Raw genomic sequence first — 16,412 nt, forward strand, 5'->3', positions numbered from 1 at the left:
AAGGGCGGTATATAAATTGAAATGATAGATAGATAGATAGATAGATAGATAGATAGATAGATAGATAGATAGATGATGATGATGATGATGATGATGATGATGATGATGATGATGATGATGATGATGATGATGATGATGATAGATAGGTAGACAGACAGACAGACAGACAGACAGACAGAGGATAGATAGATAGATAGATAGATAGATAGATAGATAGATAGATAGATAGATAGATAGATAGATAGATAGATGACAGATGATAGATAGAGGATAGATAGAGGATGATAGATAGAAGATAGATAGAGAATAGATAGATAAAACCAAGAAAATCAGCTGTGTCTTCCCATCAACTGTGGCTCAAAACAATAATGAACTTGAGATCCCGATACGGATTTTTAAATGGAGTATCGCCCATTTGAAATATTAACCAAAGTTACTGTTACTAAGCTATTCCCTGGAATCTAATAAAAGCAGTAAGTAATAAAGAAGCTAGCAATAATACATTTTTATTCAGGTACTAATAGTAATTCCTGACGATGCTCACGCCAAAAATTAAACCTGGTATATTATGCTTTTCAGCAACACCTTAAAAACCAAGATGCTCTTGAGAATGCCATGGAAAGAGGGAGGGTCCGTCTGCCCTGCGGTCTAATGGCCTGACTAGGCAAAGAACCAGAAGGAAATAATCAGATCTTCCCAGAACTTTTAAAAAGGCAAATTGCTGCCTAAAATTGCAGGGAAGAGAGAGAGTTTAATCCTCCTACCTATGCACATAGGATGGCCAGGCATGGTGCGGCAACCATCAGGAGACTAGGAGGGTTAGGTTGCCACATCTAGGTTGGGAAATGCCTTGAGATTTTGGGGGTGGAGCCTGAGGAGGGTGGAGTTTGGGGAGGGGAGGTACTTCAATGGGGTATAATGCCATACAGCCCCTTCCAAATCAGCCATTTTCTCCATGGGAACTGATCTCTGTCACCTGGAGAGCAGTTGTAATACTAGGAGATCTCCAGCCAACACCTGGGACACATGGGGCAGTAGGGATGGTGAGATGTCACTTCTGGAGAAATCCTGGAAGTGATATCACACCTTTCTAAAATAAATCCAGGATAGTCTATGGTAAAACCATAGCATTTCCCGCAATTCCTAGAAGGGACTGATGTCACTTCCAGGTTTTCCCCAGAAGTGGCATCACACTGTCAGTCTGAAGTCTCTTTTTTTTCTCCCACCACCACTCCACGAGGTGGTAACAAATCAGCAACAGGGTTGGGGGTCTGGAGATCTCCCAGAATAACTGATCTCCACACTACAGAGCTCGGTTCCCCGGAGGAAACCTCTCATGTGGGGGGTGGACTCTATGGCATTATACCCCACTGAGATCTCTCCCCAGCCTACACCCATGGAGAAATTTCCCCACCGGGAGCTGGCAACCCTAAGTACAAGGGACTTCCTAATGGTAAGAGTGGTTTAACAATGGGATCAGCTATTAAGCATGCGGTAGGTTCTCCTTCACAGCCCTGAGGGGTGATTTTGAAGTATGGTTTTATGTTTTTACTGTATCTCATTTTAATATGGTGTTTGGTGTAGTGGCTGAGTGCGCGGACTCTAATCTGGGAGAACCTGGTTTGATTCCCCACTCCTCCACTTGCACCTGGCTGGATGACCTTAGGCAAGCCATAGCTCTGACAGGAGCTGTTCTTGAAAAAGAGCAGTTTCTGTCAGAGCTCTCTCAACCCCACCTACCTCACAGGGTGTCTGTTGTGGGGAGGGGAAAGGAAAGGAGTTTGTAAGCCGCTCTGAGACACCTTTGGGTAGTGAAGGGCGGGGTATAAATCCAATCTCTTCCTCTTCTTCTTCTTCTTCTATCTATGTTGTAAGATACCTTGAGCTCCCATAACAAAGAAAGGTGTCTAATAAATATTTAAAATAAGCAAACAAATCGGCAGGTCTTTAAGCAGAGGCTGGATAATGATCCATCAGGGATGCCGTAGTTTCAGATTCTACACTGAGCAGGGGATCGGAAGCCTAGAAAGCTCTTTTCGACTCTATGAGTATCTCCTCTGGTTACAATCTGACTTTGCCAAAAACATGAACCGGACCCGTTTTTATTTTAGTATCTTGAAACACACTGCTACTCCGCAATCCCTTTCGTATGTTAATAAGAAGGGGCCAGATGCCCTACAAAAACATGTTGCAGGGTCATTTCCAGATGTAAGGGATTAAAGCTTCTACCTGGCAGAGCATCCGAATGTTCTAAGCGAATTCTGCGCTGGCGAAATCATTGGGACGGAATGTCCGACATGCCCTATTGATGCCTAGAGTCCTAGAAGAGCGGCAAGCTCTGAGAAGATTGTATCTCCAAGTACTCCGCTCACACACAGTCAAATGTGTCTGGAACCCATTCTCTGTCTTCGTATTGATCACTTTCATCAATCGCTGCATCAATCACTCTCAGGGATTGCTGGCACCCCAGGCCTACATGCTTTGTTAGGCAATATCAAGTTACAGAAAATCTAAGGCTCCTGCTGTCGCCATGAACATTTGGCAAAGGTTTAGAGGACAGGACAACAGATAAGAACAAGGGAGGGCCAGTATTTCAGTAGGATGGTTGGAGTAGCAGGCATATTAAGTGTCAGGAGAATGGAATCCTTGGTCCCAATGGCTGCTGGGACTATTTACAGAGAGTTCTGGAGGGATGTGTTCATCAGAAGTCCAAGACTGCCAGCTGGTGGAGCTGCCATTTACAGCTCCATACCATTCTTGCATATCTAGTTTACAACTGCTCCCTGTTTGCCCTACCCCTGCCTAACTTGCTTCCCTGCCTGGTTTCCTGCCTCGAAGAACCATGGCAGCATTCAACAGAACGCTGCCTGGCATTTTGCCTTTGGCTTGGTTGCATGCAAAAAATGGTTTAGATTTGTTTATGGACCTGTCCTGAGACGCATGCATTCTTTGCCCTGTCTCTGGCTCAGAGTCGGCGCATGATTTGGAGAAAAGTGATCTACCACCATCTCCCTGATGTTCATGGTCCAAGGAAGTAAAATATTGTGGCAGCCATAAAGAACAGAACAGCCAAGGTGAACACCCCAAAGGAAGTTCAGCAACTTAACTTCCTTTTCTAAGCGACTAAGGCCCCGGTCACACGGGCTGGATATTGTGGGGGGGAGGTGTGGCTGTTTCTGTCTCTGTAGCGTGGCTAATGGTCCGTGTGACCGCAGCCTAAGAAACACAAGAAGGCAAAAAAAAAAAAATGACCGAATGATACATACCACACCCTTGCAGATTTGGGGATGTCCCTTCTGCAGTCAAAGCCTTTTGGAAACCCCTCTGCTCTTGCACCCAAGGTAAACTCCAGAAGATATTTTTAAATCAACATCTCTGAGGAAATGAATGGAAGTGTCTGCCTGGAAGCGCTTGGAGTCCAAATGGAAGACAAACCCACGATTCCTGATGAGCGATTCGAAGCGTCCCATGAGATCACCGACCATAGCTTCTTCTATAATAAAATTAAACAGAGCAGCGTGTTGAAGGATGTGGGGGAGATTAGAGTTTGATAGGCTGATTAACCAAGAGGGGGAGAAATATCGCTCAGCTTTTTTTTTTTAAGGAGCAACTTCCTACTCTATGGATTTACCATAGCAAACATCAGTCAAGCACAGTGTCTGCATCAGAGTACAAAAAGGACTACATGACTGCACCTTGTCTTTGCGGTACGTGGTGTGTGAACATTTCAATGGTTTGCTTCTTTCCCAATCGGCTCTTTCATGCTGATAAAGATCAGGAATTATTGAAATGCACATGTGCCATTTACACATGACCTGGACGGGCCTTTGGCCTGATCCAACATTGGCGTCTCTTATGTTCTTCACAGTGTCTGCATCAGAGTACAAAAAGGACTACATGACTGCACCTTGCCTTTGCGGTACATGGTGTGTGAACATTTCAATGGTTTGCTTCTTTCCCAATCGGCTCTTTCATGCTGATAAAGATCAGGAATTATTGAAATGCACATGTGCCATTTACACATGACATAGGATTTCATCCTGCACAAAACTTTGTCTTGCACTAGGGCAATTTGGAGCTGCAGTGGCTCAAGTGGTTAAGACGCTGAACTGCAGGCTGTGGAAGGTCGGCCTTTGGCCTGATCCAACATTGGCGTCTCTTATGTTCTTATGTTCTTATGCATCAGAGTACAAAAAGGACTACATGACTGCACCTTGCCTTTGCGGTACATGGTGTGTGAACATTTCAATGGTTTGCTTCTTTCCCAATCGGCTCTTTCATGCTAATAAAGATCAGGAATTATTGAAATGCACATGTGCTATTTACACATGACATAGGATTTCATCCTGCACAAAATTTTGTCTTGCACTAGGGCCATGGGCAGTTCCTGGTTTTTTTTTGGGGGGGTGGCTGGGTAGACAGTGTCCAGGGGGCAATAAACAATTAATATAGGACCAAAAATTGAATGTCCCAATCTGGAATTGAATGATACACCAAAAGATTTTTTATTTGGGGTCTTGTGTCAGAAGTAGTTGTATATACTGGAAATAATATCAGTACCAATATGTACCTTCCAGTTTAGGTTCTAAGAGTCCAAGTAAAATTGCCTTATCAGGGACAATAGGACATCAATATGTAACAGTCATACTCTTCCTCTGATGTTGCCTCCCGGCTCTGGGATTCAGAGGTTTAGTGCCTTTGAAGGTAGAGGTTCCCCTCAGTCACCGTGGCTAGTAGTCATTGATAGACTTCTCCTCCGTGAATTTGGATGCACTAAATAACGCACTTTCAATCCACTTTGCAACTGGATTTTACTGTGGGAAATGGCAAAATCCATTTGCAAACAAGTCACTGAAGTAGATTGAAACTGCATTATTTAGCATGTGTGAAAATGTCCAGTATTCCTAATCTCTTTTTAAAGCTGTTTATTCCCGTGGCCATCACTACATCCTCTGGCAGCAAATTCCGCATTTTAATCACTTGTGTAAAGTAGTATTTCCTTTTGCCCATTCTGAACCTACTGCCCATCGGTTTCATCAGATGCTTGAGTTATAAGAACACTGACTTATGCCCTCGAGTTATAAATTGTATTGCCATTTACGCAAAATCTTGTGCAACCAATTTCTGGGCCCGAGAATATATTGTGAGGGAAGCGTTAGGTGGTAAAAGGTAAAGGTAAAGGTTCCCTTGCTCGAAAGCCAGTCGAATCCGACTCTAGGGTTGCGGTGCTCATCTCCGTTACAAAGCCGAAGAGCCAGCGCTGTCCGAAGACGTTTCCGTGGTCATGTGGCCGGCATGACTAAACACCAAGGTGCACGGAACGCTGTTACCTTCCCACCGAAGTGGTCCCTATTTATCTACTTGCAATTTCTTGCTTTCGAACTGCTAGGTTGGCAGGAGCTGGAACTAGAGACAGGAGCTCACCCTGTCTTGCGGCACCCGGGTCTTGAACCACTGAACTACTGACCTTCCACAGCCTGCAGTTCAGCGTCTTAACCACTTGAGCCACCGCAGCATACAGCATATCATATCATATACCAAAGGAACTGCGCTAGGTCCATTTGTGTTTCCACATCACTGAATCCAAGCCATAATACCCATGCATTTTGCTATCCCACTGCTGTGTGCAACAGTTAATAAAAGAAGAGGCCTTCGGTTTGTAATTCTGATTTAGGAGCTCTGAGCAGAAACTTCCAATAAGAATAGGGACATGCTTGATCAGCTGTTAAACTCCACGATGAAATCATTAAAAGTAGATAGAATCTGTGACATTTTTATAACAACTGTGGGTCATTTCGTAGAAAAAGAGCTAGGGGAACTCATTAGCATAACTCATTAGCATATGCCACACCCCTGACATCAGGGGCCTGGCGGTGGACCTGCAAGGCCAGCGGGAGTGCGAGGAAGCCCCGCCAAGGCCCTCCCTGGCCCCAGGCAGGCAGGGGTGGGGAGAAGCGGGGAGGAAGCAACTTACCCTCCCTCTTCTCCTGCCTCCTCCTGGCTGAATGAGGGCTGGAAGCGGGGCGGCCGGAAGCAGGGGGCGGGGCTTCGTCATGTGCCCCGCCCCCTGCACCTCACCCGGGGGAACTGCGATCCCCCGCGTTTCCCCCCAAAATGACCTCTGACTGTGATCATAATCTATAGGTTTTATATTTATAATTAATTAGGGATGCCAGCCTCCAGGTGGGTCTCAGGGATCCTCCGTAATTAAAGTTCACCTCCAGACTACAGAGATCAGTTCCCCTGGAGGAAATGGATGCTTGGGAGGGTGGACTGTGGTGTATTCTATCTGACCAAAGTATGTATGTGAACTCTGTCATTGAAACACCATGTGAAGCTTTCATCCTGGGCTAGGATCCTAATCCCTCACTTGTAATTGGTAGCCCAGGAAGAACCGACCAATCACCAACAGCCAGTTCCAAGAGCGGGAACTATTGTGATTGGACCTTATCCCTGCAGCCTCATAGGTTGATATTGTATAATAGGGCGTGGCTACATTAGCCGGGAGAGTTTAAAAGTAGAACAGCTTCAATGTAAAAGCTGTTCTGGCTATTCATGTTGATCTGTTTGGAGTTGAGTTACGAGGTGCTGAATAAAGCTGATCTTTTGCTGAAATCACTCTCTGACTCTTTGTTAAGTAACCGACTTAACATGGCCTCTATGGCACTGTGCCCCCACGGAGGTCCCTGTCCTCTCCAGGTTCAGTTCCCAAACCTTCAGGAGTTTCCCAGCCTGGATCCGGCAACCATATGCCCCCATCCCTAGGGTTGCTAGGTCTGGGTTGAAAAATACCTGGAGACTTTGGGGGTGGAGCCAGGAGATGGCGGGGTTTGGGGAGGGGAGGGGCCTCAGCATAGTACAATGCCATACAGTTTACTTTTTCAAAGCAGCCATTTTCTCCAGAGGAGCTGATCTCAGTCAGATGGGGATCAGTTGTAAAAGCGGAAGATCCCCAGGCCCCACCGACCAGTCCCTTGCCGGTAGCCAGGAGGGACCTGGCAAACTGGGCCCAAATCGTGATCCTGACGGTCCAGAGCCTTCCAAAACAAAAATTTCAAAATGCAACCAAAACCACAAGTTATTTTCTCATCCCGTATCTCTGAGCCAGTTAATATTGCTGCTCTCCCACATAATCCAGGCCAGATGCGCCAGTGTAAACATAAACAGATTGCCGAACGGGTCGCCCCACCCTTCCACCCCATTCAAAGGCAGCTTCTAGTTTGGTGCCCCTAAGGGCTGGCGCGCTCTAGGCGAGCGCCTAGTTCGCCTAGTGAGTGAGCCGGCCCTGCTCCCACATAATCCAGGCCAGATGCGCCAGTGTAAACATAAACAGATTGCCGAAAGGGTCGCCCCACCCTTCCACCCCATTCAAAGGCAGCTTCTGGAGTCGTTTAGCTTCATTCTTCATTAGGCAGAGCAGGCGGGCAGACAAACGAAGCCTTTTGAAACTCCAAATGAGAGAAAGGAAAGCCTGTGAGATCTCTGGAAACTGAATTACGAAGTTATTGGAAGGGCCTGTAACCTAATCCAGAGATTAAACAGTAGCCATCACGCGAAAGAAGAATAAACATGGGATGCATTTTCTGCCTCCACCCTTACAGTGGGTGGGAGGTCCGTAGAAGAAACTTCTCTAGCTTGTGCAAGAGGAATGGAGATGCCATCCTCCAGCTGGGACCTGGTCAGGGGGGAAAGGGCAACCCTAGATGACAAAGGAATAAGAGTTGGGGGAAAGTGTAGAAAAGGACACATAAAAGAACACAGGTTGGGGGCACTTTCCCTAGGAGGTAATGATAAGGAGTTGGGGGCATTTTACGCTAGGTAGGGATGCCAGCTCTGGGTCAGGAGATTCCTGGAGATCTGGGGGTGGTAGGGTTGCCAACCTCCAGGTGGCGGCTGGAGATATCCTGGGATTACTACTAATCTCCAGGTAGATCAGTTCACCTGGAGAAAATGGCCATTTTGGACAAAGGTCTATGGCATTATACCCCACTGAAGTCCCTCCCCTCCCCCAAACCCTGCCCTCCTCAGGTTCCACCCCCAAAGTCTCCAGGTATTTCCCAACCCAGAGCTGACAACCCTAGGGGGTGGAGCCTGTGAACGGTGGGATTTTGGGGAGGGGAGGGACCTCAGTAGGGTATAGTGTCATAGAGTCCACCTTCCAAAGGAGCCATTTTCTCCAGGGGAACTGATCTCAGTCTTCTGGAGATCAAGTGTAATAGTGGGAGGTCTCCAGGTGCCACCTGGAAACTGGGAACCCTCGTTCCCCTGGAGGAAATGACCACTTTGGAAGGTGTACTCTATGGCGTTATACCCCACTAAAGTCCCTCCCCTCCCCATATCCCACCCTCCTCAGGCTCCACCCCCAAAATCTCCAGGTATTTCCCAGCTCGGAGCTGGCAACCCTCATGTCAAGACTAGGATCTGGGAGGCCCCAGACTTGAATCCTCCCTCTGCCATGGGGGCTTGGTGAGTACACTTTGGAAGGTGTACTCTATGGCGTTATACCCCACTAAAGTCCCTCCCCTCCCCATATCCCACCCTCCTCAGGCTCCACCCCCAAAATCTCCAGGTATTTCCCAGCTCGGAGCTGGCAACCCTCATGTCAAGACTAGGATCTGGGAGGCCCCAGACTTGAATCCTCCCTCTGCCATGGGGGCTTGGTGAGTGACCTAGGGTCAGTCACTCTACTTCATTCTAATTTACTTCACAGGCTTGTTGCTGTGAAGAGATGGAGCAGGAAAGAGGGATGTTGTAAGCAGGGCTATTTTTGGGCAGGAAAGCACCGAGGGTCAGTCACTCTTCTTCAGAGCTATTTTTTTGGAGAAAAAGCCCAGCAGGAACTCGTTAGCATAATAGACCACACCCAACAACAGAAACTCATTAGCATATCCAGCCACACCTATGATAGCACTGCTCATTAGCATATTAGGCCACACCCCCACGTTACCAGAAGTGTGGTCATCCGGCCACACTCACCTTTCCCTTCTTATTCTGTTTACCTTGTTTGTTGTCAAAACCTAGGGCTTTTTTTGTAGAAGGAGCTCCTTTGCATGTTAGGCCACACACCCCTAATGTAGCCAATCCTAATGAGTTTCTGCTGTTGGGTGTGGCCTATTATGCTAATGAGCTCCTGCTGGGCATGGTTAACCTGGGAGCCAGCCGGAACTCCGTTCCTGTGCGTTCCTGCCCAAAAATAGCCCTGCTCTTCTTCATTCTAATTTACTTCACAGGCTTCTTGCTGTGAGGAGATGGAGCAGTAAAGAGTGATGTTGTAAGTGGGGTATACAGAACTTATTTGCCATGCCAAACTTCTGCAGACTCCAGCATTTCATTTCTTTTTGAAAGGGAGAACAAAACTTTCCATGGATTTTATGTCACTCTGACTCCTCTGGCGCACAGTTCGCACGCCAGCATCTTCAAGGGATGGCAGGGAGCAAATCATTTTGGCTATGCCGGATTGGCCCAAACAAACTTCTTCTCTTACCGATGTTGTGCAAGTCAGGAAGTGAAGCTGCCGGGATATCCTCCAGCACAGCTGTCCACGTGACGTTCACTCCCAAACGGTCGGCGGACAAACACTCTACCCGAACAGCAGAATCACCACAAATGGGAACCGAAACCAGGCGCTCAAGGGTATTGGCCTTGAAGAAAGAAGCCAGGCAAGGCCGAGATTTAGCACAAAACGTGTTTACATGGCACAGTACACTTTGGCCGCATTGAACACATGAAGCTCTTTTCTCCTGAGTCAGACCCTTGGTCTCAGTATTGTCTTCTCCGACTGACAGAGAGTCTCCAAGGTCTCAGGGAAAAGTCTTTCATACCACCTACTACCAGGGCTCTAGTCGGGGGGGAGCTCTCAGGTACGGAGCTCCGGAAGAGAACCTCTAGGGGGCGGGGCGGTCACATGGTGAAGCCCCGCCCCCTTCTTTACCCCGCCCTCTGCTTCGATCCTCATTCCGTTTGGGAATGAGGATGAAGCAGGAGGGTAAGTAGCCGGGCCTTCTGACACACTTCCGGTGATGTCAGGGGGTGTGGCCTTCTGTCACTTCCGGTGATGTCAGGGGGCGTGGCATATGCAAATAAGTTATGCTAATGAGTTATGCTAATGAGCTCCGGCAGCTCTTTTTCTACAACAAGACCCCTGCCTACTACCCAATCTAAGTGGATGGGTATTGAACCTGAGACCGTCTGCCTGTAAGAAGAAGAAGAGATTGGATTTATACCCCGCCCTTCACTACCCAAAGGAGTTTCAGAGTGGCTTACAAACTCCTTTCCCTTCCCCTCCCCACAACAGACACCTTGTGAGGTACGTAGGTGGGGCTCAGAGAGCTCTGACAGAAACTGCTCTTTCTCAAGAACAGCTCTTATCAGAACTGCGGCTTGCCCAAGGTCATCCAGCCAGGTGCGAATGGAGGAGTGGGGGAATCAAACCCGGTTCTCCCAAATTAGAGGCCACACACTTAACCACTACACCAAACTGGCTCTCTGTAAAACAGAAGCTCTGCCCCTGAGCCATGTCCCCCACTCTGAATCAAGTGAATCACTGAAGTTAACCAAATAAACCAGATTTCCCCAGGTATATGTCTCGCCTTTATTATCCCCAAAAAACAGTGTGGTATAGAAGAGATAGAGAGATTGGATTTATACCCCGCCCCTCACTACCCGAAGGTGTCTCAGAGGGGCTTACAATCACCTTTCCCTTCCCCCCACAACAGATACCCTGTGAGGGAGATGGGGCTGAGAGAGCTCTTGAAAGCATTCCTCTTGAGAGAACAGCTCTGAGAGAACTTGTGACTGACCCAAGGTCATACCAGCAGCTGCAAGTGGAGGAGTGGGGAATCAAACCCGGTTCTCCCAGATTGGAGTTCACACTCTTAACCACTACACCAAACTGGCTCTCAGTGGTTAGACTGCAGGGCTGGGATTGGGGAATCCCCACTCTGCCCTGGAAGTTCGCTGGATAAACTTTGGCCACTCACACACTCTCAGCCTAACCTACCTGACAGGGTTATTGTGAGGATTAGATGGAGGAGAGAAGAACAATGTAAGTCACTTTGGGTCTCCATTGGGGGGGAGGCAGGTTGTACATGAAGTAAAATAAATCAAAACGTTTTTAAAAATCCCAAACACTGGAATAGCCAAAAGAAATAAAGAAATAATCCACAATAGTATTGATCTACTTTGCTTACAGTCTGCTTTCCCCATAAATCCCAAAATATAGAAAACAACTCAGGCAGCAGCATATTGTACCTCAGTTAACTATCTCTTAAGAAAGTGGTTCTCGACACTTTTTACATGCATTAACACACATGAAGCTGCTTTATACTGAATTGGACCATTGGTCCATCGAGGTCAGCATTGCCTGCTCAAACTGGCAGCAGAACTCCAGGATCTTAGGTGGAGGCCTTTCACATCACCTACTGCCTGGTCCTTTCAAACTGAAGATGCCGGGGATTGAAACTCATTATCTTGCATGTGCATTACAAGCATCCTGTTAACTGTATGAGTTTTAATTGATTCATCATGAATGAGTAATAAAAAATGAAAGATAATGCCGAATTTACAAAGCAGGCATTCTTCACTTCAGCTGCGCTGGAAATACTGTGACTAAAAATCATTCCCAGTATTGAAAAAGCTTGCCACCAGATTCACCGGGATCACCTTCGCAGAGGATCAGAAGGTTATCAGTCAATTACAGTGCAAATCCTAAACAATGACCGATTTCACACAAGAGCTGCGCCGTGGTCACGCCTCCCGTTGCCTCGCTTTTATTGGTCAATTTCCCACTCGAAGCTGCATGGCCGCATTTTGACCCGTGGCTTCACCCGATTTTCCCCGCGGTTTCATGATCCTAAAAAACAGGATCACAAAACCGCGGGGAAAATCAGGTGAAGCGGGTCAAAATGCGGCCGCACGGCTTTGAGTGGAAAGTTGACCAATAGAAGCAAGGCAAAGGGAGATGCAACCGCGGTGCAACTCTTGTGTGAAACCGGTCAAAGAGGACTTAGAAGGGTATCTCTCTGCCTTGGATTGCGCTGTTAATTGGTCTTAAAGATGTCACTGGACTCAAGCTTTGTTCCATGCATTAATAGTAGCTGTACCTGAACATGACAAAGTCCACGGGCCTTCATCTCATCCAGAATAAAGATCTGGAAGGCTTCAAGCAACCCAGAGTAGTCGGGACTGCAGGTCTTCTCAGGAGGCAGCAGGAGCTGAAAGTGACTTTGCGTTTGGACACTCTGGAATGGCTGGAGCTCTAAACACAGAACGGAAGAAAGAAGGGCAAAATGAAGTTCCCAGCCCCATTGCCAGAGCGTCGCCTAATGTCACTCCCTGGCGACGGCGTGGTGCGGCACGTCTGTTGTCCGCGCGGGAATGGTCCTGGGAAGACATATGTGTCCCCCGCCAAATCACGGTAAGTACTTGGTAAGCCTGAGGAGGCTCTTTTTGTAGCAGGAACTCCTTTGCATATTAGGCAACACAACCCTAATGTAGCCAATCCTCCAAGAGCTTACAGTAGCCCCTGTAAGAAGAGCTCTGTAAGCTCTTGGAGGATTGGCTACCATTAGGGGTGTGTCGCCTAATATGCAAAGGAGTCCCTGCTACAAAAAGAGCCCTGCATGGTAACTAAAAGGAACCTCCATGTTCAGACGCAGTCAACCACTGAATCCTAGTGCCGGGAGGCAACAATCAGGAGAGGGCCTTGGCCTCTGTGACCTATTGGTGGCCCTCCAGAGCAACTGTGAAGACCGGATGCTGGACTAGATGGACCACCAGTCTGATCCAGCAGGGCTCTTCCTGTGTTCTTACAATATAGCAAGGTACTTTGCCTTTTTTTAAAAAAAAATGTGGATATAGAGGTAGGCACAGTGCAGCCAAAATTAAGCTCTTTTCAATCCAATAGCTTTCAAGGGGGGGGGGGAGATTTAAGCACCTGCTCAGTTCTCCAATTGAAACCTCTAGGGCTAACAAGATTCCAAGTATGGCTGGGTTCTACCCAAATATTAGTAATTTTATTTTTAAGAAGAAGAAGAAGAGATTGGATTTATACCCTGCCCTTCACTACCCAAAGGTGTCTCAGAGCGGCTTACAAACTCCTTTCCCTTCCCCTCCCCACAACAGACACCCTGTGAGGTAGGTGGGGCTGAGAGAGCTCTTGACAGAAACTGCTCTTTTTCAAGGACAGCTGTGCCAGAGCTATGGCTTGCCCAAGGTCATCCAGCCAGGTGCAAGTGGAGGAGTGGGGAATCAAACCCGGTTCTCCCAGATTAGAGTCCGTGCACTTAACCACTACACCAAACTGGCTCTCAGTATATTTAAGAAAATATACTGGAGAAATTAGTGGGGGGAATGGGGATGAAAACAGCCTCTGATACAGAGTTGAACTGTCCGGCAGTATTCATAGTTAGGTTCACTTTCACTTCTAGTAAACTATATTGACAAGACCCTGCAAAGGCAGAGCGGGGAATGACACCAGCCGAGATCCAGAGGAGTGTTTTCCCCCACTGTTGTTGTTAAGCCTTCAAAAATGTTTTCCTTGAGAAGCCAGGAGACAGACAGAAAGCAGTAAAGATGACAATAAACTTACAGAGCTGATTCTTCCAGGGGGGAGAAATAACACAAAAGGAACTAACTTTAGTGTTTACGTGACTAAACTGTACCTTCCAAGTTGACCCATCTGGAGCTCAGCTGTTTAGCTCAAGAGTCGGTGACTCTATCAAGCCACGTGTACTTGGATGCAAATTCTACTAAGGTGCTAAATTAGGTTGCCAACTACAGCTTTGGAAATTCCTGGAGATTGGGGGGGGGGTGCCTAGGAAGCCAGCATGGTGTAAGAGCCAGTTTGGTGTAGTGGTTAAGTGCGCAGACCCTAATCTGGGAGAGCCGGGTTTGATCCCCCACTCCTCCACTTGCACCTGGCTGGATGACCTAGGGCAAGCCATAGCTCTGGCACAGATGTCCTTGAAAAAGAGCAGTTTGTGTCAGAGCTCTCTCAGCCCCACCTACCCCAACAGGGTGTCTGTTGTGGGGAGGGGAAGGGAAAGGAGTTTGTAAACCACTCTGAGACTCCTTTGGGTAGTGAAGGGCGGGGTATAAATCCCATCTCCTCCTCTACTTCTTCTTCAAGGAAGGGCAGAGTTTGGAGTGGGAAAGGAGTTTGGTGGGGATGTGATGTCACCCTCGGTCTTGTGTTTCTTCTAGAATCCGTGGTGAACCATAGAGTCTGCCTTCCAAAGCTGCCATTTCCTGCAAGGGCACTGATCTATGTAGCTTGGATGTCAGTTATAATTCCAGGAGAACTCCAGGACCCACCTGGAGCTTGGCAACCCTCAGGCACTTACTTCCAGGCAAATGTGTTTCAGAAAGAAAGGGGATGGAGAACGTAGAACTGAAGTCACAAGCAAATCTTGCTGCTACTGGTAAATAGCTATGGATCCAAATTAGCTGCTATTAAATCCTCTTTTCCAAATCTTTCACGGGTAAAATGGAAGTACTACATGCAGGGCTGAATGGTGAAAGATTTTTAATTCCACAAAACCTTTTAAACCATGGGATGCGGTCAAACGGCATGCTGAGAGCGGGTTAAACCGCTCCGGTTCTAACCGGATTATATTTGATCTGGATAATCGCAATCACACTTTCCTCCCTTATCCCGCCTCACCGCGCAGTCACATCGCTCCCCGGCGTCTACACTACCGACACGTGGGAGCGTGTGTCAGCGGATTTTTCAAATTTTTTCTCAGTTTGCGCATGCGCATAGGCGCTCGTCCGTAGAATGGGGGGGCAAAACTACCATGGTGCATGCGCAGAACCACCAGGGCGAATCGATCCAACCCCTCCAACAAAAGACGTCCCTTTAAACGTTTGACCTGAAAATGGCCTCCATGCAATCCCGAACTCATCTAAACTCTAAAACAAGTGACTGTTTAAATGCCGTTTTTCTAAACACGGTATGCACGCACTGCTGACGCTAAAAAAAAATGGTGGGCGAAAAGTGGAAGCCTCGGGCAGCTTCCAAGCGGGGAGGGGTTTTAAACCGGAAGTGGCTTGACACCGGAGGAGTGATCACACAGGGGGAAAAGGTGGCTTTAAACGGGAGAGCTGAGAAAACACCACTTTGGGACCTGATAACAAAATACTCTGGGTTAAAGTGGTTTTGAGCCAGAAACCAATGGCTGGGGACGGGAGGCAGATGTTGACTGTGTGATCCTGCATATAAAATCTGTTGCTGAACTGGCACGACACCAGATCAAATGGCATGTCTGAACGTACCCCATGTGTTCAAAGCGGGACACACAAGAGAGAGAGAAAAAAACTAGAACTACAATCATTACAGTCTACTGTAAAACAAACAAAACAGGTAGATGTAGGCGTAATGTGTATATTCTATAACACGTTTGAGTGTAAGGGTTATGTACCATGTCAAACAGTGAAGGATCATCACTGTGTGACTGAAATAAGCTGAGGCAGACATTTTGAGGCTGGCTTCGCCTCCTGCAGCAGCCATTTTGAGGCAGCCATTTTGTGGCTCCGCCCATCATACTGTGTCAGCATTCCAAAGAAGCCCACGGGCTCAAAAAGGTTGGGGACCCCAGAAACAGAACAAAACAGCCACTTCACTGACTTACTTTGACAGGTTTGCGAGTGTGGCGGATCTCCTACCCAGAGGCTGGTCTCTACATCACAGAGAAACGTCTCCCCGCTGGAAAATGCGCTGTGGAAGCCTGGATAGCAAATCACCCGGCACTGTTGAGTTATCGTAGTCGCAGAGGACGAGTTGTTGCAAAAAACCTGCCCATTGACCACATCAGGGGGGTCAAAAGGCAAGTGGCACTGAGGACCTGGGAAGACCATACAGACAAACAAAGGAAAATAAAGTTACCCAGCAGTGACTGGGAGAGAAATATGTTTTAAGTGGATGAAGGAAGATCAGAGGTCATTTCGGGGGGGGAACGCGGGGGAACCTTGTTCGTTTTAGTGAAGTTACCTCATCCCAAGAACAAAACGTCCTGTTTCCCCAGAACCATTTTGATAGGTCTCATTGCCCACACAGCAAATGTCCTCTCCATACCAAACTGATCACCAAGCTTTCATTTTGTTTTTCTCCTTTGCACTGCTGAATTTTAAATATATGACCATCTGGCTTGTATGTGTGTTTAACAAGGGGGGGGGGGAAGCAAAACCTTGTCACTCAGGGGGTTTTAATAAATCTCCGGTCTATCATTGCTGATCAGTGACGTGACATTGTCTGGGTTACAGAGACAATAGTCTTACTGCTCAAGGTGGAAAGTGATTAACTTTGGAAACGATCCCCTGATGAAGCAAACTGTAAAACGCACAGGGATCCACAAGGATTTCATTAAAAAAAAAAATTCACTTTGCACCTGTTTTTTTACAATTTTTCTGCCTGT

The 16,412-nt window shown here is 47.4% G+C and overlaps 1 protein-coding gene across 1 annotated transcript in view; it reads right to left on the reverse strand.

The window, feature by feature from the left end:
- LOC107108406 (thyroglobulin-like) overlaps positions 1 to 15,842 on the reverse strand; it is a gene marked incomplete at its 5' end in the record, with an annotated part of 96,810 nt that extends 80,968 nt beyond the window's left edge. The window contains 4 exons of the mRNA XM_015408836.1: positions 3,335 to 3,493; positions 9,485 to 9,641; positions 12,102 to 12,256; positions 15,630 to 15,842. Of these exons, the coding sequence (XP_015264322.1) occupies positions 3,335 to 3,493; positions 9,485 to 9,641; positions 12,102 to 12,256; positions 15,630 to 15,842 (684 nt within the window). The remainder of the gene's footprint in view (positions 1 to 3,334; positions 3,494 to 9,484; positions 9,642 to 12,101; positions 12,257 to 15,629) is intronic.
- Positions 15,843 to 16,412: the final 570 nt, after the last annotated feature.

Source organism: Gekko japonicus, unplaced genomic scaffold, assembly GCF_001447785.1.
Source record: "Gekko japonicus isolate JY-2015 unplaced genomic scaffold, Gekko_japonicus_V1.1 scaffold3976, whole genome shotgun sequence".
Classification (NCBI taxonomy): domain Eukaryota; kingdom Metazoa; phylum Chordata; class Lepidosauria; order Squamata; family Gekkonidae; genus Gekko; species Gekko japonicus.